The sequence below is a fragment of the Ahaetulla prasina genome, chromosome 2 (genome assembly GCF_028640845.1).
Source record: "Ahaetulla prasina isolate Xishuangbanna chromosome 2, ASM2864084v1, whole genome shotgun sequence".
Classification (NCBI taxonomy): domain Eukaryota; kingdom Metazoa; phylum Chordata; class Lepidosauria; order Squamata; family Colubridae; genus Ahaetulla; species Ahaetulla prasina.
Window position 1 is genome coordinate 268,481,764 of NC_080540.1, and position 23,475 is coordinate 268,505,238.

Genomic DNA, 23,475 nt, shown 5'->3' on the forward strand with positions numbered 1-23,475 from the left:
TCCATACTGTATAACATAACTGCAGACCATTTAACTCTTGTTTGTTTTAAAGTGTCTGTGTTTTATAAACTGAATGTAATTGCTTCTTTTGTCCAGGGAAAGAAGCCCTATTTGTAAGGGAGTCAAATTTTCTTTTACCATTTATTTAGCAAATGTGTGATTCCTGGTGATTAACAGTATAAATAAATTCTCAATCAAACATAACAGGAAATACAATCAAACCAAAGTATCTATTTCCTTCTTTCCCGGAAAGAAGGGACAATTCCATCTTTATTAGTTGTTGGAAAATCATTGGATAGAATACCTGATAGGTGGCCCCAGGAAGAGACGGGCCATCACTGAAACCCCTCTTGCTGCACCCTCACTTTTCTAAAATGGTGGATCCATTAATAATTTATGCAGCAAGAAGCATATTAGAAAGCTTACGCTTGAAAGAAATTATCCTGAAAATAACTGATAGCCAAGCTTTACATGGATATATAAATTAAAACTAACACTTTGAATTGCACCTACCAACTAATTAGAAGCAAATACAGGGCCTGCAAATGTGGTTAAATGACTATGATTGCTGTTGCACACTAGGTATAGTCCATTTGACTATGATGTGTATGTATAATCAAAAAAACATTTTAGTATCCTGAAATGGCATCCAATGATCTATTTTACATTTCAAATATTCTAAATTTGATAGCTCATGATTTTAAAACATGCTAATTTTAATTTGATTTAAAATAAACCCATGTCTTTTAGAAATTCAGGCTCAAATCTTTGACTATTAAAGTGAGCAGACATTATCTCAGCATTTTCTCTTAAATAATTTGCATGGGTTTGATTGGTATTTGAAAATTTTAAAGAATGTGAACTCCTGCTTATATAACTTTAGGAATTGATATTCCATTATGTAATATTTATTTTTTTATGTAGGTTGATACCTGTCCTTGTAAATGGTATGAAATATTCAGAAATAGATATCATTCTGCTGAAGGTAGGAATAACTAACTATACTTTGCCTCCAATACTCATGATTTTTTAAAATTGCTGTATATCAAGCAGAATGCGACATGTTTCAGTATAGAGCTATATCCATTTTCTTTGAAATTAGCACCTATATATACCCAAAAAACCAATATCTTCTGAAAAGATATTGTTGTACTTAGACGTTAATAACTTCTGATCAAAATACATGATTCGGTGATTTTCTAAGTGAACCAAAGCTGAGACAGCTACTATGTGATAGAAAGTGAAACCAATATCTGTCAATTTGATTGCATACTTGTTTTTTATTTTCAGTTACTTACAAATACAAAATACAAAATTATATACTATGTAGAGGTTGTGCCAATTTTGATTCATTTAGAGATTATCAGAAGTATATAATCTAACCAGATTATCCAAATTTTTGCCTATAACTTTAAGTGTAGTATTGTATTAATAATAATTATTAGTGTTTTTTAGTAACATATTTTGGTAAGTTATTTGCTACTTTCTACTTCTTAACCATTGCAAATTTAAACATACATTTGGTGTTTTAACTGAGCCTATAAAAGTTTTTTTTTTTAAATACTTGTAGCATAGAAAGGGCCAGGGTATTGCTGAAACATCTCTTTCTCTTTATATTTTGCTCTTTGGTTTGATAATAGGGAGATGTTGAGGAAGATGAAGCAATTCCAGATAGTGAACAAGATATAAGGCCTCGGTTTCACCGTTCACGAACAGTAGCTCAGCAACATGAAGAAGATGGTATTGAAGAAGAGGAAGACGAGGAAGATGAGCTTGATGATGATGACACTATTTCTGACTGGAATTTAAGTATGCCACTTTTCCAGCTGAAATAATGTAAAATTTATGAATATACCTGTGTATCCTATTGAGTTTAATTTAAGTTGGTTGCATTGTATATGAGATTTGGGTACTATGATCTTAATTTATATTTAATGCCCTGACTCTTCTCCGAATTAAGGGATTATAGAGTTGTAATTGTTGCTTGCATTATATAGTGCCCAGATTTATATTAGTGAGATCGGTAACTGATCGATAAATAAACAAAATATTGATTGCAAAGTTATAAGGATTTAAACTCACTGAACAAAAAAAATCCGCAGTACTTTTCCCAACAACAAATTTAAAAGACATATGCTTGTGCGCTTTTTTCTTGTCATTTAACAAAATGTGGTAGTCTGAAAATGGGCTACCAGACTCCTTCTGAATGTTTTGCCAGCACAGACAAACAAGCCGCCTCATACAGTATTTAGAATAGTAGGTTAATTTTAAGTCCTTTTATTTTATTCTTTGTTACAATTTCTTCATAATTTTCAAAAAATAGCAAATTTGCTAATACTGCAAAATGAAGTGGAGGGAGGTTTTAAAAGCATAATAGATCATATAAAAATATATGTTACTTTTCTTTAGGGAAATGTTCAGCTGCTGCCCTTGATGTTCTTGCCAATGTATTCCGTGATGACCTGCTGCCACATATTTTGCCCCTTCTAAAAGAATTGCTTTTTCATCCAGAATGGGTGGTGAAAGAATCAGGCATCCTTGTTCTAGGAGCAATTGCTGAAGGTAAATGATGTTTGAAGTTCATGTTGTACTTCGTTACTATTCATAGTGTGAAAGAAACTATGAGAAATCTAAACATGATGCATCACACGGAACATATTCCTGCTGCAAGAAATATGAGAGTGAGACATGCAAGAATAAGTGATGTGACGGCTTCATTTATATGTAATACATAAAATTTAATAACCTTTTAGTGAGATACTAGAGAGATAATTCTAAATCTACCTGGAAGCAAATTTGAAAAAGTTATTATGGATGACTAGAAGTTAAATAGATTAATTCTAAAATACCAGTTTGTACAGTTATAGATGATCTTAGGTACATGGAATGTCTTCTATTCTAAATTATACTCCCCTATGCGCATGTTCCAATGCCTCCATCCCAGATACCTTGGTGAAAACAATAACTGTTGCAGATGAACAACGAAATATACCTGGGTTGTTGTGGCTCTTCTCTGCAGTTGGCTACTTTCATTTGCTGCCAGTTGATGAGCACAAAAGAGAAGGAGACAAATTCTGTGATGGTTGAATTGATATGTGCATGTTTATTTAGATGTGAGTGAATGTGCAAAGTGATGTGTAAGAGTAAGAAGGGAACGAGTTATGGAGAGAGAGAAAAAGGATGGTTTTTGCATTTTCCTCATCAGTACTGGTGTTTCTGTCCTTCTCTTTTGCTCAGGAATGTGCAAAACACTTGAGAAATAATATTGTCCCCCTCCAGATGGTGCTTATTGCCATCTTTAATAATGATGTTCTCCATGGTCCCTTCTGTAAGACATACCTACCTTAGTCAAAAGATGAGTCCCCAGTTAGTTTAATCTAGCAAGAGAAGTTAAGCCTCATTTCTCTAAATACTGTGTGCATTCTAAAGTCTAGAAGCAGGAAAAAAATAAAAAAAATTGGAGAAGTAATTTTGTTTCTTTCCAATTCCATGTCAGAATTGTTTTCAACTAGCTTATTTTTCAGCATCCTGATGCTTTGTTGAAGGTATTAATAACTATAATTGTAATGGATTAATATGGATTAATATATTTTTTTCATTCTGTTCAATCATGTCTGATTCTTGGACGCTGCATGGACAGGTCCCTGCAATTTTCTTGGCAAGGTTTTTTCAGAAGTGGTTTATTATTTGCTCCTTTCCTAGGGCTGAGAGAAAATGACTAGCCTAAGATTTCCCAGCTGGTTTTTGTTCTTAAACTGGGATTAGAATTTGCAACTCTCCAAGGTGACAGCCAACTTTCTTTCTAATTGATGATGCAAAAATGTGAACAGTGACCCCTTACAGACAATTAGCTTTTATTCTCTAGCCAGCTCTATTTAGATTACTAACTGACATTCTGGATATACATTCAGAATAACTTAATTCAGCATTGGTAGGATTGTTGGATGCTGAAGAGGCATTTGATCTGGTTGAATTGAAATTTTGAAACAAATTTTTAAATATAGACTTCCTGCATTTCTATTATGTGAATTACTGTGGGCTTCAGTTACTATAAAGAATTGTATCTTGGTCTTTGGCATATATTTTTACTTCAAATTGTCTAGAAAATTCAGTAAGAAAATCTATAGTCATAACTAGAAAGGTATTATGTGATTCATCTGATATTATAGAATGGGCTTAGGTCTATTTGTCAAAAATAGTTGCCTGTATTTCCAGCATTAGAATAGAATTGAATTTATTGGCCAAGTGTGATTGGACACACAAGGAATTTGTCTTGGTGCATATGCTCTCAGTGTACATAAAAGAAAAGATATGTTCATCAAGGTACAACATTTACAACACAATTGATGGTCAATATATCAATATCAATCAATATAAATCATAAGGATTGCCAGCAACAAGTTACAGTCATACAGTCATAAGTGGAAAGAGATTGGTGGTGGGAACTATGAAACGATTAATAGTAGTGCAGATTCAGTAAATAGTCTGACAGTGTTGAGGGAATTATTTGTTTAGCAGAGTGATGGCCTTCGGGGAAAAACTGTTCTTGTGTCTAGTTGTTCTGGTGTGCAGTGCTCTATAGCGTCGTTTTAAAGGCCGCATGGTACATTTGAAAATTATGGAACAAAAGTAGCCTTTCAGTCCTTACTACATAACAAACTTAATTATGAAACAATCACAACTTGAAAATTGCAAGGCAGTTATTTCTTTGGAAATCTTAGACAAGCAGAACAATTTATTTTAATTACTGCAAGAAGAATTTGAGTGTTTAAAATCCAAAATATCAGTATTTTATTAAAATATTGCTTGATTTCACAAGTTAGTACTTGATATGTTTGAAGTGTTCCAAGCCTCTCAAATTGTCAGATTTGAAACATGTTTTAGATGATTATATGACTATTGTATTTTTATAAACAAATTGTGGATGTAATTATTGGCAATAATTTGGATAAAGAATTGGAATAGTAATAGGAAATTGGTGGCTAATGAGCTTAAAGTATATTAAATACCTTTTGTGTGCTTGTAAAATGACACTAATCCAATAAAATATTTTATTTGACATTTGTTGTTCGCAACAAAATATAATTCAAAATAGTATGTGTCGTATGTTTGGAGTATGAAATTGGTATTGAGGTACTTAATAATATTTTACTAGTCTGTTTTGGTTTACTATCAATACATTTGATAATGTTTAATACAACATTTTATAATAATACATTTCATTATACATTTTAATGTTTCATTATACGTTTTAATGTTTAATGTTATAAGCTGCCTAGAGTTGCCTTGAAGTGAGATGTGCAGCAACTTTACTAAGTTGGTATATCAAGGACTACCTGTAACTTTAGTAGTAATAGCAACACTATATAATTACCAGATTGTTAAACTATTTCTTATTTCTTTCTTATTTCATTTCATATTGCTACAGGTTGTATGCAGGGTATGATTCCATATCTTCCCGAGCTAATCCCTCACCTTATTCAGTGCCTGTCTGATAAAAAGGCTCTTGTGCGCTCCATTACTTGCTGGACTCTTAGTCGCTATGCACATTGGGTAGTCAGTCAACCCCCAGACACATACTTGAAGCCATTAATGACTGAGTTGCTAAAGCGTATCCTTGATAGTAACAAGAGAGTACAAGAAGCTGCCTGCAGGTAGGTCACAATATAGAAATGCTAGCCATATCTCTCAAGGTACATACTGCAGGCTATAGTATTCTTTTATTTATTTTTGTTGAGTAGCTTCTTTCTAGTTGACTAGAAAAGCTGCAATTATATTTGTTTTTAACAGCTATATTGTATTTGTTTTCTAAGGAAATTATAACTTGGTTTTTGTTAAATATATAAAACTTTCGATTCCTATACACTGTTAATAGATTTTTTAACGGATTTATTATTTTATGTAAGAGGGAGAAGTACATTCCTTCATTCTTTAGACTAATGTTTTCTTTTGCCTTTTAGTGCCTTTGCTACTCTAGAAGAGGAGGCTTGTACAGAGCTTGTTCCTTATCTTGCTTATATACTTGATACTTTGGTATTTGCGTTTAGTAAATACCAACATAAGAATCTGCTCATTCTTTATGATGCCATAGGAACTTTAGCAGATTCTGTAGGCCATCATCTAAACAAACCAGTAAGTATTGCCTAGAGTTACCTTGAGGTAAGATGGGCACGCTATAAATGTTATAAATAAATAAATTGTATCTCTCAATTCTTCAAAAAAATTTGACTTCTTATTCATTTCTTTATCAAGAATTCATTCTAGATAAGTGTTTTTGGAGATTTCTTGCCCAAGTTATCCATTGCTTGCTTTATGAATATTCCAATTTTTTTGCTTTATATTAGGCTCTTAAGAAACGTTATAAAATCTGACGTTCATGAATAAAATGCTACATACCTAAAGCTTTAAAAAGTATGCCTAGTTGTTTTCCTTATAATTGTTGAAATGTTCAATGATAGTATCTTCATTATTTTGTCATAACTACAAGAAAAAAAGCAGCAAGACAGGAACCAGTGATTCCTGGTGATTCCTGTTCCAGTCATTCCTGGAATAGATAGGACCATTTCGTAAACATACCTTTTCTGCCCATGGCCAGCAAGTGACTGTCAACTGTATGTTAATTTGGGAGTGGGAGAAGAATTCTGGCGTCTTAAATTGCTAAGAATATTGTTGGGGAGTGGGCACTCAACTGCTGTCAATTCAAGGGAATCTACATAAATGCTAAAAAAAAAATGAAGTTTTGTAGAGCATAAATTCTGTGAAATTTTCATTGTCTGCAGGAATACATCCAGATGCTTATGCCTCCATTAATCCAAAAATGGAACATGTTAAAGGATGAAGATAAAGATCTTTTCCCTTTATTAGAGGTAATTCATGCTGTTGTCATAAATAGTTCTTTGACCTTTATAAATCATCACTGTTTACATTTTCTTCCTTATGATGCCAGCTTTTAACAGGGGAATCCTAATTCTGCATCCATATAATTAGGACTAAACCCCATTAGCTTCATGAAGATCTTTGGACAAGACCTGATATGATTGCACCATAATGTGGCATTTCTGAGGATTTTCTAGGAATTAGCTTTCTGTGAACTTGTAGGAATGTGTTTCTGAAGGAATTGTAGGATTAAACTGCAAAGAATCAATAGAGGGTTCCTCTGGTCTTGTGTGTTCAAGCATTATGATTATGTCCCTGTTCTATTTCTTAATCTGTAAATACATGAACTTATTTTATCTTTCAAAAGTTTCCCTTTTAAACAGAATTAATGTAGTAAATATGTTTAACGTACTATGTAATTAGTACACATGTTCCTGTATTTCAGTGCCTGTCTTCGGTTGCCACTGCCTTGCAATCTGGCTTCCTTCCATACTGTGAACCTGTCTACCAGCGCTGTGTGAATCTGGTACAAAAGACTCTTGCACAAGCCATGGTATTTTCTGTTATCAGTTTTCATAGCATTAGAAAATGTAGCATCAGTGGAATTTAAAATCCCTGATTGTTTATAAAATTCTTTGATCAATTTGCTGGTTTGGGGAATAAAAGTAATGAAAATTATACACTGTAATATTGCATACTTAAATCTTTTAAACAATGATTGTTTTTTTTCTTAGTTGCATAATGCTCAACCAGATCAGTATGAAGCTCCAGATAAAGACTTCATGATTGTGGCTCTTGATTTACTCAGTGGTTTAGCTGAAGGACTTGGAGGCAACATTGAACAACTAGTAGCTCGGAGCAATATTCTGACACTGATGTACCAGTGTATGCAGGTGAGATAAATAATCTCATTTTCTTGCCTTGGTGCTGTTTTTATTTTCTAAATAAAAACAAAGGCTTGTTTCTTTTTTCTTAGGATAAAATGCCTGAGGTACGACAGAGTTCTTTTGCCTTGCTAGGGGATTTGACCAAGGCATGTTTTCAGCATGTGAAGCCCTGCATTGGTAGGTAACTTAATACCACAAGCTGTTATCATGTATATTTTAAACTCCCAACTCATACTCATTGTGTTTTTTTATTTGATATTAAAAGTCCTTTATATTATAAGTTGATAATGATGGCTGTAGTAATAGAAAAACGCCATAAATATACGCATACATTTATGGCTTGGATCTGTTTATAGAGCTTTTATTACCAATATGCCATGTTGGGGAGAAATATTTTGTGGATTATTTCAATTAATAATTTCTTATCTAGAATGATGGGAAAGAGGTGCTTGGTTCCTATTTATTTGCTTCAGTCTTTCTGCCTTGGCTTAAAGAAATCTAGTTTAATACTGATGTATATTTTCTTCAAATCTGTAGTTTTCCTATCCCCTTATATAGAGGTGTCAAACTTGCGGCATCACAAAGGCATCATGTAACGTATTGGAACTTTTCCCCCTTCGCTAAACCGGGCATGAGCGTGGCCAGCACATAACGCATCCAGCAGGGCTGGGAGTTTGACAGCCCTGCCCTAATACATATAATGATTGTAAACTGTCCATCCTGCAGTACTGTGGCTTACAATGTGATCTGAGTTTCATCTGCATCTTGCTAATAAATAAATAAATTCTGATAAACAACACACAAGGTGTTCTATATATATGTATTTATTGAATGTGTAATATTCACTATCTTTGTTAGAAAACCTTTGTGAAGTTTTAGTTTATTAACTGGATTGCCTCCTTTAGCAGCAGTGATTTCAAGCCAAATGTTTTCTATACATTACCTGTTGAACACTTGCACACATTGGCCTCATGGTATTTTGACTCGTTCTTTTAAAAACTACTTCCACTCATTGCTGTTTTAGGTTGCTTTGCATAAATTCAGAGCTAATTCAAGGATTTCTTTATTTCCTACCTTTATTTGTTTTTCTTATAAATAATGCAAGCTGGTGAACAAGGTGGTAATACTCCTTCCTTCTCCTATTTTCCCCAAAACAACCCTGTGACATGGGCTGGGCTGAAAGCGGGTAACTGCTGCGAAGTTACCCAGCTGACTTTCATGCTAAAGTGGGAATAGAACTCACAGTCTCCTGATTTCTAGGCTAGCACCTTAACTACTACACCAAACTAGCTTAGTGAATGTGCCTTAAGTTTTGACACCTAGGACAGTGCACCCTCAACCCAAGTCTAAAGCCAGCCTTGCATGAACTACTTGCTTTTGAATTTTGCTATAATGTTGTAATTGGGATGTGGTTGACACATTTCTTTGGATATTTCCAAATGTAATCTGCCTTTAGTATTCTGGTTTATTTTTGTATATAGAATCACTCTTGTATTGTATCACTCCCATTCATTTAAACTTCAATTCATAGACATATCCTGATACGCTCTTGTAGTATTTGTTGGTACAATCCAGAATTCATTGTTCCTTCAGTGTTCATGAGCCAAAGCAGCCCCAAACCACGACATTTCTAGCATACTATTATGTGATTGAGAGGGGACCTTTTCAATGTAACACTGTTTCATTTTCTCCAGACATAATTTCACCATTCATGTCCAAATATTCCATTTTGAATATTTATTGATCTCATACCTATCTTGATACCTATCTCATCTATTCACAAATTATTGTTCCAGTAGCCTGTTAGATAATCCAGTTATAAATTGGTTGAGATACTGTAAGTGACAGTTTTCTAGAGAATATTCTTTCCTCCCGGATATCTTCCCAGTCACAAGTTTTATTCAGTGTTTCCCTAGCATTTATGAACAGTTGACATCAAGCCTGACATCTGACAATACAAAATTGGTCTGCTGGTCCTTTGCTATATAAATTATAAATGCTTCATTGTTGGAGGGGGTTTTCCCCGCTGCCTTGAAAGAGGTGGTGGTGAGACCCCTCCTCAAGAAGCCTTCCCTGGACCCAGCTATTTTGGGAAATTATCGTCCAGTCTCCAACCTTCACTTTGTGGCGAAGGTTGTAGAGAGTGTGGTTGCTTGGCAGCTTCCCCAGTACCTGGATAAAGCTGTCTATCTAGACCTGTTCCAGTCCGGCTTCCGGTCTGGACATAGTACGGAGACAGCTTTGGTCGCGTTGGTAGATGACCTCTGGAGGGCCAGGGATAGGGGCTGCTCCTCTGCCCTGGTCCTATTAGATCTCTCAGAGGCCTTGGATACCATCGACCATGGTATCTTGTTGCACCGGTTGGAGAGCTTGGGAGTGGGAGGCACCGTTTATCGGTGGTTATCCTTCTATCTCTCCGATCGGTCGCAGACGGTGTTGACGGGGGCAGAGGTCGACCGCGAGGCGCCTTACTTGTGGGGTGCCTCAGGGGTTGATTCTCTCGCCCCTCCTGTTCAACATCTACATGAAGCCGCTGGGTGAGGTCATTAGTGGTTTCGGGGTGAGTTACCATCTGTACGCTGACGATACGCAGCTGTACTTCTCCACCCCGGATCACCCCAACGAAGCTGTCGAAGTGCTATCCCGGTGTCTGGAAGCTGTACGGGTCTGGATGGGGAGAAACAGACTCAAGTTCAATCCCTCCAAGACGGAGTGGCTGTGGATGCCGGCACCCCGGTATAGTCAGCTGCAGCCGCGGCTGACTGTGGGAGGCGAGTTATTGGCCCCAATGGAAAGGGTGCGCAACTTGGGCGTCCTCTTGGATGGGCGGCTGTCGTTTGACGATCACTTGGCGGCCGTCTCCAAGAGGGCTTTTTACCAAGTACGCTTGGTTCACCAGTTGCGCCCCTTCCTTGACCGGGATGCCTTATGCACGGTCACTCATGCTCTTGTCACTTCCCGTTTGGATTATTGCAATGCTCTCTACATGGGGCTGCCCTTGAAGTGCACCCGGAGGCTGCAGCTAGTCCAGAATGCAGCTGCGCGGGTAATAGTGGGAGCAACCCATTGCTCCCATGTAACACCAATCCTGCGCAGTTTGCACTGGCTTCCTGTGGTCTTTCAGGTGCGCTTTAAGATTTTGGTTACCATCTTTAAAGCGCTCCATGGCTTAGGGCCCGGGTACTTACGGGACCGCCTGCTGTTACCCTATGCCTCCCACCGACCCGTACGCTCACACAGAGAGGGACTTCTCAGGGTGCCGTCCGCCAGACAATGTCGGCTGGCAGCCCCCAGGGGCAGGGCCTTCTCTGTGGGAGCTCCTACGCTTTGGAACGAACTTCCCCCGGGTTTACGTCAAGTGCCTGATCTTTGGACTTTTCGCCGTGAGCTGAAAACACATCTATTTATTCAAGCGGGACTGGCCTAATTAAATTTTAATCTGGGGTTATTTATATTTTTAGGGTTTTTTAAAGTATTTTAAATGTTTTAAATGTTTTAAATTTTTGGCAATTTTGTAATATGTTTGTTTTAGTCTTGTTTTAATTTATATATTGCGCTTTTTATTTGGCTGTACACTGCCCTGAGTCCTTCGGGAGAAGGGCGGTATAAAAATCGAATAAATAAATAAATAAAATCCTGGGATTTGGAGTGGGAATCTCTCATAGTGTTGTATATTTTGACACCACAGAGTTCTCTCATACTGGGCTAAAATGCATTGTGAAGAGCAGGTTCCAGTAGTGGAATTCAATATGTGTGCATTTTAATGAGGAGACCTGGATTATCATCTGATTGACTTGTACATACAACTCAATTTACTTAATAGGATTTCACATCTTTTTTTCCATGTAAACGATGAATATTAGCTCAGTGTGTTCAATAAAGGCATGGCATTATTTTATATGGTTGTATGTTAATCAAAATCTCTTATGTCTTGGATCTGATCTCAGTGCAGGTCAAAGTACTTATTACAAGCAGAATTACACACAGTTTTTAAGGATTACATGCAAGTTTATAAATAGTCTTTAAGGGTCCACCAGCTTTCTGTTACAATTGTATATGGGTTATGTTTTCAGAGAGATTTCTGATAGAGATGGATGTATCATTTTGCTGACAGTTATTTCTTGGCAGTAGAAGAGTGAAGCATGGGCTATGTGAATTGTCACATGTTAGATAGTTTAACTGAGAACTTCACACTATTTAGCTCAACAGTTAAATTTTTCTTTCAGTGGAGGAAGGTATCCTAAAAGTAGAGTTGCTTCTCTCACTTGTTCTAGTAGGTATTAGTAAGAGATGGTAACGGTTGATAAATGAGATAGAACCAACTCCTCCTTCCAGTTAAATTTCTGCCACATTCCAGTGCCCAGGACTGCTGAATACTGAGAAAAGAATAGGAATAAATCCAAACATAAACACAGTGTACTTCTTCCATCTGTAGTGTTGTTTATTGCCCAAAACAAAATAAATAAATAGTACTTATAATTCCAGTTTACTGTCCTATTATCTCTTTAATGAGTGTGGATCAGTGGTGAAAATCATTTTTTTTTACTACCGCTTCTTTGGGCGTGGCTTGGTGAGCGTGGCAGGGGAAGGATACTGCAAAATCCCCATTCCCACCCCACTCCAGGGGAAAGATACTGCAAAATCCCCATTCCCACCCCACTCTGGGGCCAGCCAGAGGTGGTATTTGCCAGTTCTCCAAACTACTCAAAATTTCCACTACTGGTTCTCCAGAACCTGTCAGAACCTGCTGAATTTCAGCCCTGGTGTGGATATATCTTAATTAAAGAACAACATACAATCTTGTTTATTTTTTTTAATGTTTTCTTTATAGTAATCACATAACGTTCACTTGATTCATCCCTTATCTACACAGTTTTGAGACCTGATCACTGAACTTTGTTATGTTAACTCCTCTAAATAGCTTTGCTTTAATTTTTTCCCCAGTTTCTAATCTTTTCTAAATTAGAGAAGTGAGGAAGAGGCAAAAATAACTTTTTGACAAGCCTTCTTGGAAAGCCACACTTATTATAGTCATGCTTCTCTGTTTTATCATAGCTTCTTTTCTCTGCTGCTCAAATTTTTTTTACCAACTACTGTGTTCTGCAATTCTTTCTTCCTGCTTCTGTATGCATCAGTTGGATCATCAATTCTGTTTCTTCCCCTCTGGTGATGCTCCTTTCTTTCTTGGTAACTGCAGCCACCCTGTTTCCTGAAAGCATGTACTGTATCACACCTCCAGTTGATTCGGAATTACACAGCAGAAAGGATTTTTAAAAATCTGCTTTCCTTGACAATTCCTTCATAGAAATTTTGCTCCACTTCAGGTTAGATGTGATTACTCACAGGTATTCCAATTACACCAAGAATTTCCTAAATGTCTACAGGGCACTTCTAGTGCATTCGGCAAAAAGACAAAACTCCATCTTCAGACAAATTACAATACCGTCATAATCAGGCAGCACATCTTGTCGCAAGGACCTTGAGGAGATTAAGCTTTTTTCCTTTGTATTTTGAGATTTTTAAATGGAAGGAGAAAACAGTCAGTTGGGAAGGGAAGGGATGGGAAGTAAGGAAGGCTGCAGCTGATGGCAAGAGTTCCAGCTGGTCCAAACATTCTGAGTGTTGGTTCTTTCTTCTTGCAATCTCAGGAATCCTTAATAACCAAATGATCTCAGCCACCAAGGATCCAGTTACTAGCAGGATTGTCTCTCACTGATTTTCTTTATATTGGTGTCATTTTCCAATATGTCTTTACCCAATAGGGAAACTTTTTCTCTGTCACTCTAGGTATTGTTACAAAATTTTGTTAGTCCTGCCTATAGGACAGATGCGAGGAGCAGCGCAGTTTCCAAAATACCTTCTGTCCATTTTAGAAAATGACTCTTTGTTATAAGCCCCATGTTGCCTTCTCCTCCTATTCAGATTTAAAGAAAATACCCTATTGCCATTAGTGACTAATATTTAAATCTCAATTTTTACTCTGTTCTCTCATTTCCATACACCTATCTCTTCTTTTGGATTGCTGTGTGGTAGATTGTAAATGCCTGTTGGATCAGATATGGAATTTTCATCTACTATCTTCTGGCTGGATCCAGCTATATACTATGCTTGCTCCACTTCAGAAATGGCTATTGCATTTAAAAAACAACAACAACAAATGTATCCATATGCCCCTTGTCTGGAAGGGAGATTAATACATTGGTATGTTTATAGTGGACTTTCCTATTTGGAATCTGAACTTTTTTGTTGGAATGGTTTTATAAATATTGGTTTAAAATGTCAAAGAATTTTCTGCTAAAATTATATTATGCTGAAGTTTTATGCTATGTTCCAGGAAAGGATAAATTTTAATGACAGGGTTTATTTGTGTTTTTTCAGCTGATTTCATGCCAATTTTGGGAACAAACCTAAACCCCGAGTTCATTTCTGTGTGTAACAATGCCACATGGGCAATTGGAGAAATTTCTATTCAGATGGGTGAGATTGGCTTTTTTTTTTAAATGCTAGTTTGAATTTTCAGTTGTGTAGATTTTTCTTTGGTCTTGTAACAACATATAAATTCTGTCAGCTGTGCCTATGTGCCTATAATGATTGCCTATAATGATTTTTAATATATTGCTTGTGTGTTGTTTTTTTCTAGGTATAGAGATGCAGCCTTACGTCCCTATGGTTTTGCACCAGCTTGTAGAAATCATTAACAGACCCAACACACCAAAGACTTTGTTAGAAAATACAGGTACCCTACAACTGATCTGTTTGCAGTGACTTTTAAAATGTATTACAGGAAATTGTAGGAAACTCCATCGGTGTTATAAACAAGATGAATTTTAGATGCTTGTTCAATCCACTTGGTTTAATAAACGTAGTCCTCGACTTACAACTATTTGAAGTTACAATGGCACTGAAAAAAGTTACTTATGACCTTTTTTTCACACTTAAGGACTATTGCAGTGTTCCTGTGGTCACATGATCAAAATTTGGTAGCTTGGCCACTGATTTGTGTTTATTATGGTTGCAGTGTCCCAAGATCATGTGATCATCTTTTGCAATCTTCTGACAATCAAAGTCAATGAGGAAGCCAAATTAACATAACAAATCTGTTACTAAGGTAACATCTGTAGTGATTCACTTAACAACTATGGCAAGAAAGAACATAAAATGGGGCAAAATTCACTTAATAACTATGTTCCTGAGCAATAGAAATTTTGGGCTCAATTATTGTCGTAAATTGACAACTACCTATAAACAGATCCTGCCAAAATAATGAATTAGCTTCAGTTGCCTTTGCTTCTCTGATGTTGGGATTCTATCATTGAGCAAATGAGATACTCTGAAGCTGTGTTGGTAGGGGAGGGATCTTCCATCAATGAATAATTTTTCAAGAGCACTCGCAAAAGAGTAGTAGGTTTATGGCAAATTTGGAGCTAGGGTAATTAATTCCCTACAATTGAGACAAATGGGAAGGAATTTTTGTGTTAAGAGCAAATTGGTTTTCCTTTGTCTTGCTGCCATGAAATTATCAATACTTTTTCCCAAAAATTTCTAGTAGGGTTGTTTTGTAGCAGTGCATAAGACCTCAAAATTTTTAGCTAAATTATTAAAATTTGATTATATTTATAGTTAAAATAATCCAGTTGACTTCTTTTTATATGAGATAAATTATCAGTTCTTTGCATGTAGCTTTCTTGAAGTCTTCATAATTGTAATGGACAATATGATGAAACCAAACAAATTTAAGTGGCTGGACAATATAATTGTGCAAACATATACAATTTGATTGATGTATATAATTGTATTAGAATTGAAGGAGGCTCTACAATTGAATCTTGTCCTATACCCTGTGGAACCATGTTTTTAACAAATTTTCTACCTTTCTAGTGGTTTATTTGTTTATTTTTATTAGATTTTCCCTCACTTTTTAAACTTAATAATTAACTCAAAGTGGCGAACATATATAATACACGTTTCTTCTCCTAGCTTCCCTGCAACATAACCCCTGTAAGGTGGAATGGGCTAGAGAGAATGAGTGGCCCAAAGTCACCCAGCTGGCTTTCATGGCTAAGGACCAAACCAAACTGGCACTCTAAATGTGTATTTAAAATCATATCTGTTATAGAAATGACTGGTTATCAGAGTTTCAGTTTAAACCAATTTTGGCTGACTTTTAAGGATGTAGGTCAAGTTTCATTCTATGCACGTTTGTTAAAATGCAGTATAGCAGTACATTTATTTCTGTAATGGAAATGAATTATACCTGTGATTTGGCACCGTACCAGCATTTCAGTATTCAGGAAGAGCTTGTCAATAATTTTATCTTTTGGAATGATCCCTTTCAATGAAAGAAATCTCCCAAATCATTACAGGAAATGAAGACTATACCCTTTTTAAATCATTACTGCTGCACTAGGTTTCTCTATGCAGAAATTAAATTTCCTGAAAATTACAATTTAAATTTTTTTAAATGGATACCCCAGACATACTATATACTATAAATAAATGTTGAATGTATTGCACATTAGATTTGTTGTGGGATATTCTGCTAAAGTAATATAATACCTGGAATCACAATTCGGAATTTATAGGCTTAATTATCCTGGCACAATACAGTATTACACAAAGTAAAAATACCTGTTAAATAGAAGTGGTACATTCTTCTTCTCAGCCAGTATATAAATTTTGACCAGTGTTACCGTAAAGAAGTTTATCCAGTTTGGTTTTCTGAACAAAAAAGCAATTTGATTACTGATACCAAGGTTTCATGATCAGCGTGATTTAAAAATAAGGCTGAATATTTAATTTTATCCATATAGTTTTATAGGAAAATTCATTTTTTACAATGTTGGTATATCCTACACCAAACCTTACAGTGAAAAAGAGCATCATCAGCTTTACTGCATGTGTTCATGAAATTTGTTCACACAAATGCCTGTTTTGGAGTGTTGCATAATGTCTTTTAAGCATAGGCTTCTCTGCTTCATACAAATCTGCTGGATTTTAGTATTCATGTAGTTTGCTTCAAATAATCCTTAAACATACCCACACTTTCCCTTTACTGAAGAATTGCTATGTGAGTTGAGAGAACACCATTAAAATATGTTTATGGCCACTTTCAAAGCAAATGTTCATACTAAAGCCAAGAAAATGTTCAGATAAAGCAGGTTTCCTTTATTCGTTTGTCATATCTTTAGCTTTGAAACACTTCACAGAGATAAATAATGTAATATTTACATTATTATTAATACTTAAGATCTACAATGACCTAATAAAACACATTTTATTGTGAGGAGCGATTCGCATATTATCCTCTTTCCTATTAAATTTAGTTTTGTATAATAAAAATAGCCCTAGGAAATGACTAATCACTTCAGATATAATTCTGTTTGGATTTTCAAATGAATATTTATCCCATTAAATGTTAATTTGAAATATTACATAAAAATATTCATTAATATGTTAATATGTTTAAAATTCCCTAAATAGAAATAGTTGTTGCAATTCAACAGTATTAAGATATTGAGTGAAACTATTCATTTGATTTTAATCATAATTTTGGTGTTCTCTCATTCACTTTATTCCTTTTTCCTTTATTTCCCTGCCCTCCGCCAAATAGTATGCCACATATTGCTGCCCCTTATTTTTAGGGGTGGTAATGAACAGCACTGGTGAAATCTTATGTTTATTATCATACACAGGTTCTGTTGGTTTCTGTTTCTGAGTTATTTGTTGTTTTTTCTTTATTTTTCTCCTTCCCCCCTCATTTGCTCATGTCTTGGTTGGCGTTTGGTGGTGTATAACCGTGATTGCGTTACCTTAGCAATAACAATTGGTCGTCTTGGTTACGTTTGTCCTCAAGAGGTGGCCCCCATGCTACAGCAGTTTATAAGACCCTGGTGTGTATTATTCAATCTTTTTTTAATTCATTTTTCTTCACTTTCTTCTTTCTTTCTTCCTTTCTTTCCTCTATTCTCACTTCTAGATATACTTTTCAGTTGGTTACAAATATCACTATTCTTAATCATTGCCAACCATGTGACTAATCTTGTCCTATCAGGTTTGTGAGGTTTTTTAGCAGTACTGTTGTGTATATATTTCATGTTGTGGCTAACAACTAATTGATGCATGGGATAAGATTGTCACATGCTTGATGTGTCAAAGCTTGATTATTAAAAGCATTTAAAATCCACCAGAACAATAATATGCATGCAAATAGCATAAAACATGAAACACCGCATTACATTACTTCAGATCATTTGCAATTTGACTTGCTGTTTGAGATACATGTTTCTAGATTTGTACCAAATTGCTTGCTTGCTGCTGTAACAAGTTAAAGATGTTATGTTATGATACATCATAAATTTTATATTGTTGCAGTATATACTGCTTTTACTGATGGACATTTCTATACCTGAATATATAAATATATATGTGTGTGTATTTATATTAACAAAAGTATTTAATGGAATACAGGTCACATTCAATATCAGCTGTGGAACATAGAAAAGTAGCTGATTTAATGTTGACAACCCTTGGAGAATTAAATAGAGTTTCATATACAAAAGAAGAATGTAGAATGTATGTAAGATTAATGATGTTTGTGTGATTTAGTCTTCAAGGTCTTTTAGTGTGACACTTATTCCATCAAATACTATTAAAATTAAAATTTAAAAACAAAAAGCTAAAACTTAGGTTCTTTATTGTATTAGGTGCACCTCTCTACGAAACATAAGGGACAATGAGGAAAAGGATTCAGCATTCCGTGGGATTTGTACCATGATTACCGTCAACCCTAGTGGAGTAGTCCAAGTAAGTCTTGCTTTGGTCTTGGGGGGGAAAAAGGGAATTGAATTGAATTTAAATATTTGAATAATCAAATATAAGTGATTAACAAAGAAATAAATTTATATAAGCTGACTAACTACTAGATAAAGTAGAAAAATGTGGGTTAGACAGCACCACCACCAGATGGATTCACAACTGGCTGACCAACTGCACTCAACGTGTAGTCCTCAACGGAACTACATCCACATGGAGTATGCAGTGGAGTACCCCAAGGCTCTGTTTTAGGCCCAGTACTCTTCAACATCTTCATCAATGACTTGGACGAGGGGATAGATGGGGAACTCATCAAATTTGCAGATGACACCAAGCTGGCAGGAATAGCCAACACTCCAGAAGATAGACTCAAGTTACAGAAAGATCTTGACAGACTTGAACATTGGGCGCTATCTAACAAAATGAAATTCAACAGTGAAAAAAGTAAGGTTCTACATTTAGGCCAAAAAAACAAAATGCACCAGTACCGTATATGTGGTACCTTGCTCAATAGTAGTACCTGTGAGAGGGATCTTGGAGTCCTAGTGGATAACCATTTAGATATGAGCCAGCTGTTAAAAAAGCCAACACAGTTCTGGGCTGCATAAACAGAGGGATAGAATCAAGATCACGTGAAGTGTTAGTACCACTTTATAATGCCTTGGTAAGGCCACACTTGGAATATTGCATCCAGTTTTGGTCGCCATGATGTAAAAAAGATGTTGAGACTCTAGAAAGTGCAGAGAAGAGCAACAAAGATGATTAGGGGACTGGAGGATAAAACATATGAAGAATGGTTGCAGGAACTGGGTATGTCTAGTTTAACAAAAAGAAGGACTAGGGGAGACATGATAGCTGTGTTCCAATATCTCAGGGGCTGCCACAAAGAAGAGGGAGTCGGGCTGTTCTCCAAAGCACCTGAGGGTAGAACAAGAAGCAATGGGTGGAAACTGATCAAAGAAAGAAGCAACTTGGAACTAAGGAGAAATTTCCTGACAGTTAGAACAATTAATCAGTGGAACGACTTGCCTTCAGAAGTTGTGAATGCTCCAACACTGGAAATTTTTAAGAAAATGTTGGATAACCATCTGACTGAGATGGTGTAGGGTTTCCTGCCTGGGCAGGGGGTTGGACTAGAAGGCCTCCAAGGTCCCTTCCAACTCTGATGTTATGTTACGTTATGTTATGTTTTGAAAGAGGAATGTGCTAAAGTATATAAAATACCAATATGAATGATAATTGCAATTTATTTGGAATGTATTTCTGATATTTGACATTGTGGGGCAGAAAAGAGTCTTATTTTTAAAATAATTTATTACATTTCTGCTAATGGACACTTCTAATTTGCAATTTCTATAAACATTTGCAGGACTTTATATTTTTTTGTGATGCTGTTGCATCATGGATTAGCCCAAAAGATGATCTCCGAGACATGTTCTGTAAGGTAATAATTTTTTTCAAAGGAGTATATTATTTTTTTAAAAATGTGAGGTAAAGAGTGCTTTGTACAGTACCAAACCGCTGTATTTCAGTAATGTACAAATACTGTACATCATTTCTAGTGTGGATCTGAAATTAAAGATGGTTCCATTTTTCCTCCTGTTGCTAAAATATTTCTTCAGTTAGCTTACTTTTCCCCTTGCACCAGTAGGCAGGACCAAAGAATGTTTCTTTTGTAGCTCTAGGCAGCAACAAACAATACTTCCCACTAGATCCTTGGTGCTAACTGTTTTGGTAAGAGCTTTTGGAGAAATTTTACTGTTTACTTTTTGTTTTCATTTCTCTTCATTTTTTCTCTTACAGCTTGTCTTTTCCTTTCCTGTCTTCTTTCTAAGGGACAGTCATGTCTTATGATGGTCCAGAAAGTCTCTTGCATATACATGCAGGGATAACTAGCAGCAGCTTCCAAATAGCTATAGCAGTTCTGCAAAAATAATTTTATGCTTTAAAATGTATCGTTCATTCTAAAACATATCTTCCAAAGGATTAACAAGCCCCTAATATTTGGACAGTTTTGCCTTTATTTCATAACTAATTAAATATTTATTTTGCAAATATCTCTTTAAAAAAAAGTTAACTTTCATTTAATTTTCAGATCCTTCACGGATTTAAAAATCAAGTGGGAGATGAAAATTGGAGGCGTTTCTCCGACCAGTTTCCTGTTCCTCTAAAAGAGCGCCTTGCAGCTTACTATGGAGTTTAATCTCATGTATTCAAGCTGCAGTACCATAATTAGAGGTAAATCTTTTATCTTTCAACTATCCATGAGCTGCCTGTAGAACTTTTGCAATACATGAACTGTTCTGTTGTCTTTTTAGTGGGCACTCTGAGGTAGTCCTCAACTTACAACTGTTTGTTTAATGATGGTTTGAAATAATGGTGGCCTGAGAAAAAATATTTTATTGCCTGTAAAACACTTTTTTTAACTGTCACAAAACATTGCAACCTGTGGTCATGTGTTTGTGATTTGGGTTTTTGACAACCATTCGCATGTATGATCAGTTGCCAAGTCCCCTGCAAACAGGATCACCATTTGCAATCTTCACTATCAGCCTCTGTAAAAAGTCAGTGGGGGAGCTGGCAAGAAATGTTGCAAACTGCTGCTGCCTGTCAAGAGGACTCCTACTCATGTCTGGTTGCTGGCTGAAAGAGTTCCCTGTTAAAATCCAAGCAGGCACAGAATTGAAATCCTTTGGCACACAGCTCTTTCAGCCAATCCCAAGAGTGGAGAGGGAGTTGAAAGACAAGTAAGATTTTCAGCTTCTTGAGCATAGATGCACACAGTAAAGAAAGGAGTGCAGGATAGCAATAACACTTAGACTTATATACCGCTTTACAGCCCTCTCTAAGCAGTTTACAGAGTCAACATATTGTCCCCAACAATCTGGGTCCTCATTTTACTGACTTCAGAAAGATGGAAGACTGAGTCAACCTTGAGCCAGTAAGATTTGAACTGCTGAACTGCAGCTAGCTGTCAGCTGAAGTAGCCTGCTGTGCAAAGGGCAGTGCAGTAAGGTACGAAGTGCCGGGTGTCTCAGAGGTGGGGTGAGGGCCCTGGAGACCTACAGCAGACCACACATATTTCTGCTGAGAGGCTGAATATCTGCTTGGATTTTGGCAGAGAAGTTTATCAGCTCCTGAGCAGAAAGACCTTCATACAGCCTGTTCTAGGCCTTGAGGGCCTCTCTTGCCCCACTGGGGCATCCCTATTGTCCTTACCTATCTGCTTAACAGCAGGGGTGAGAACTTTTTTTAGCATTTTTTTACTACCTGTTTGGGCAATAGGTAGTAAAAAAAAATGCTAAAAAAAGGTTCCGACGATCAGCTGTGCTGCGCGATCCTCGGAACTTTTTTTTTAACTATTTAAAGCATTTTTTTACTACCTATTGGGGGGAGTCTGTTTTTGCTCCCTGGAGGCTTCCCTCAGACCTGCTAGGTCAAAATCAGGATGGGGGCTGCTGCAAAAGAAAGAAAGAGAGGGAGGGAGGGAGGGAAAAAGGAGAGAAAGGAAGCACCACAAACCTGGCACTAGATGCAGCTTCAGAGGATACCTTGAAAGAGCATCGCAATCCACTGCTGGAAGCAACCTGGAGGTCCTCTTCGTCCAACCCCCTGCTCCAGCAGGACATTGTTAAAGTGAATTTCTGTCTTTTGACACCCCCCAGTCACATGACTACATAGCCACGCCCACAGAACCGGTAGGAAATTTTTTTACATTTCATTACTGCTTAACAACCACACTATCGTTTAACAATCAAAATTGGGAGTGTCGGGGTAACAGTTGTTGAGTGAAACAGTCATGTGATGTTTCGCTTAATGACCACTTCTCTTAGTGACCAAGATTTCAATCCTAATTATGGTTGTAGGTCAAGGACTACCTACAGGTTGGTCAAGTGAGCACTAGTTTCTTCAGCAATTGTTTTTCAAGAGTCATTTAGTTACTTAGACAACCTGATAAAATTTTAAACTAGTTTTAAAGATTCAAATCACTACATGTACCTAATGTGTATATAGTAGGCCTTAAATCACAAGTAAGTAACCACATTTTTGCTTAGTCCGTTGTTCCGACCCAGTCCTTTCTGTTCATAGAACTTCGCCTGAGCCTGTGAAATTTAGTGGACTAACTAACCAAGAGGCTTCTGGTTCTGCAGTACAGCAAAGCATTGAGTGTACACATTGAATTAAAGCAGCCTGAATATGCAAAGATTTGTGTATTTTGAAAGCTCATCATATACAACCTACCATCACCTACTCTTAGCATTTTGAATTGGACTAGATCAGGAAACAGTCCATGAAAAGGATTCAAATTCTTTATTGCTATGGGCAATAATAGAAGCAGGGATGCGGTGGCTCAGTGGCTAAGATGCTGAGCTTGTCGATCAAAAGGTCGGCAGTTCAGTGGCTCAAATCCCTAGTGCCGCATAACGTGATGAGCTCCCATTACTTGTCCCAGCTTCTGCCAATTTAGCAGTTCGAAAACATGTAAAAAATGCAAGTAGAAAAATAGAGACCACCTTTGGTGGGAAGATAACAGCGTCCCGTGTGCCTTTGGCAGTTAGTCATGCTGGCCACATGACCACGGAGACGTCTTTGGAAAGCACTGGCTCTTCGGCTTTGAAACAGAGATGAGCACTGCTCCCTAGAGTCGGGAACGATCAGCACATATGCGCAAAGGCGAACCTTTACCTTTACCTATAATAAAATCTTGAAAACCCGCTTAACCTTCTTATACTTTAATATTCAACAGAACTGAGGCAGAGTATTAACAGATTTGAGTTTTTATCTAGCATTTTCTTCCTTAAATCATGTTTTTTTTCAAGGTTATCTAGGGTTATGTAGTTTCCCCAAACCCTAGGGTTTGCTATACTACCCAGAAGAATGGTCTATTCTCCTTAAAGAT

At 36.5% G+C, this 23,475-nt stretch overlaps 1 protein-coding gene across 2 annotated transcripts in view; it reads left to right on the forward strand.

Annotated features, from left to right (window-relative positions):
- Positions 1-23,475, forward strand: part of TNPO1 (transportin 1) — a 51,767-nt gene that overhangs the window by 22,775 nt on the left and 5,517 nt on the right. The window contains exons 10-24 of one of the 2 annotated variants that reach the window (XM_058168963.1): positions 925-985; positions 1,641-1,809; positions 2,410-2,562; positions 5,429-5,654; positions 5,961-6,132; positions 6,780-6,866; positions 7,322-7,429; positions 7,611-7,769; positions 7,853-7,940; positions 14,142-14,240; positions 14,404-14,499; positions 17,578-17,653; positions 18,467-18,566; positions 19,945-20,019; positions 20,671-20,813. In XM_058168963.1, the coding sequence (XP_058024946.1) occupies positions 925-985; positions 1,641-1,809; positions 2,410-2,562; positions 5,429-5,654; positions 5,961-6,132; positions 6,780-6,866; positions 7,322-7,429; positions 7,611-7,769; positions 7,853-7,940; positions 14,142-14,240; positions 14,404-14,499; positions 17,578-17,653; positions 18,467-18,566; positions 19,945-20,019; positions 20,671-20,778 (1,777 nt within the window). In that variant the 3' untranslated portion in view covers positions 20,779-20,813. Of the gene's footprint in view, positions 1-924; positions 986-1,640; positions 1,810-2,409; positions 2,563-5,428; positions 5,655-5,960; positions 6,133-6,779; positions 6,867-7,321; positions 7,430-7,610; positions 7,770-7,852; positions 7,941-14,141; positions 14,241-14,403; positions 14,500-17,577; positions 17,654-18,466; positions 18,567-19,944; positions 20,020-20,670; positions 20,814-23,475 lie in introns of those variants that run through there. The other variant, XR_009153435.1, reaches the window with a different exon arrangement.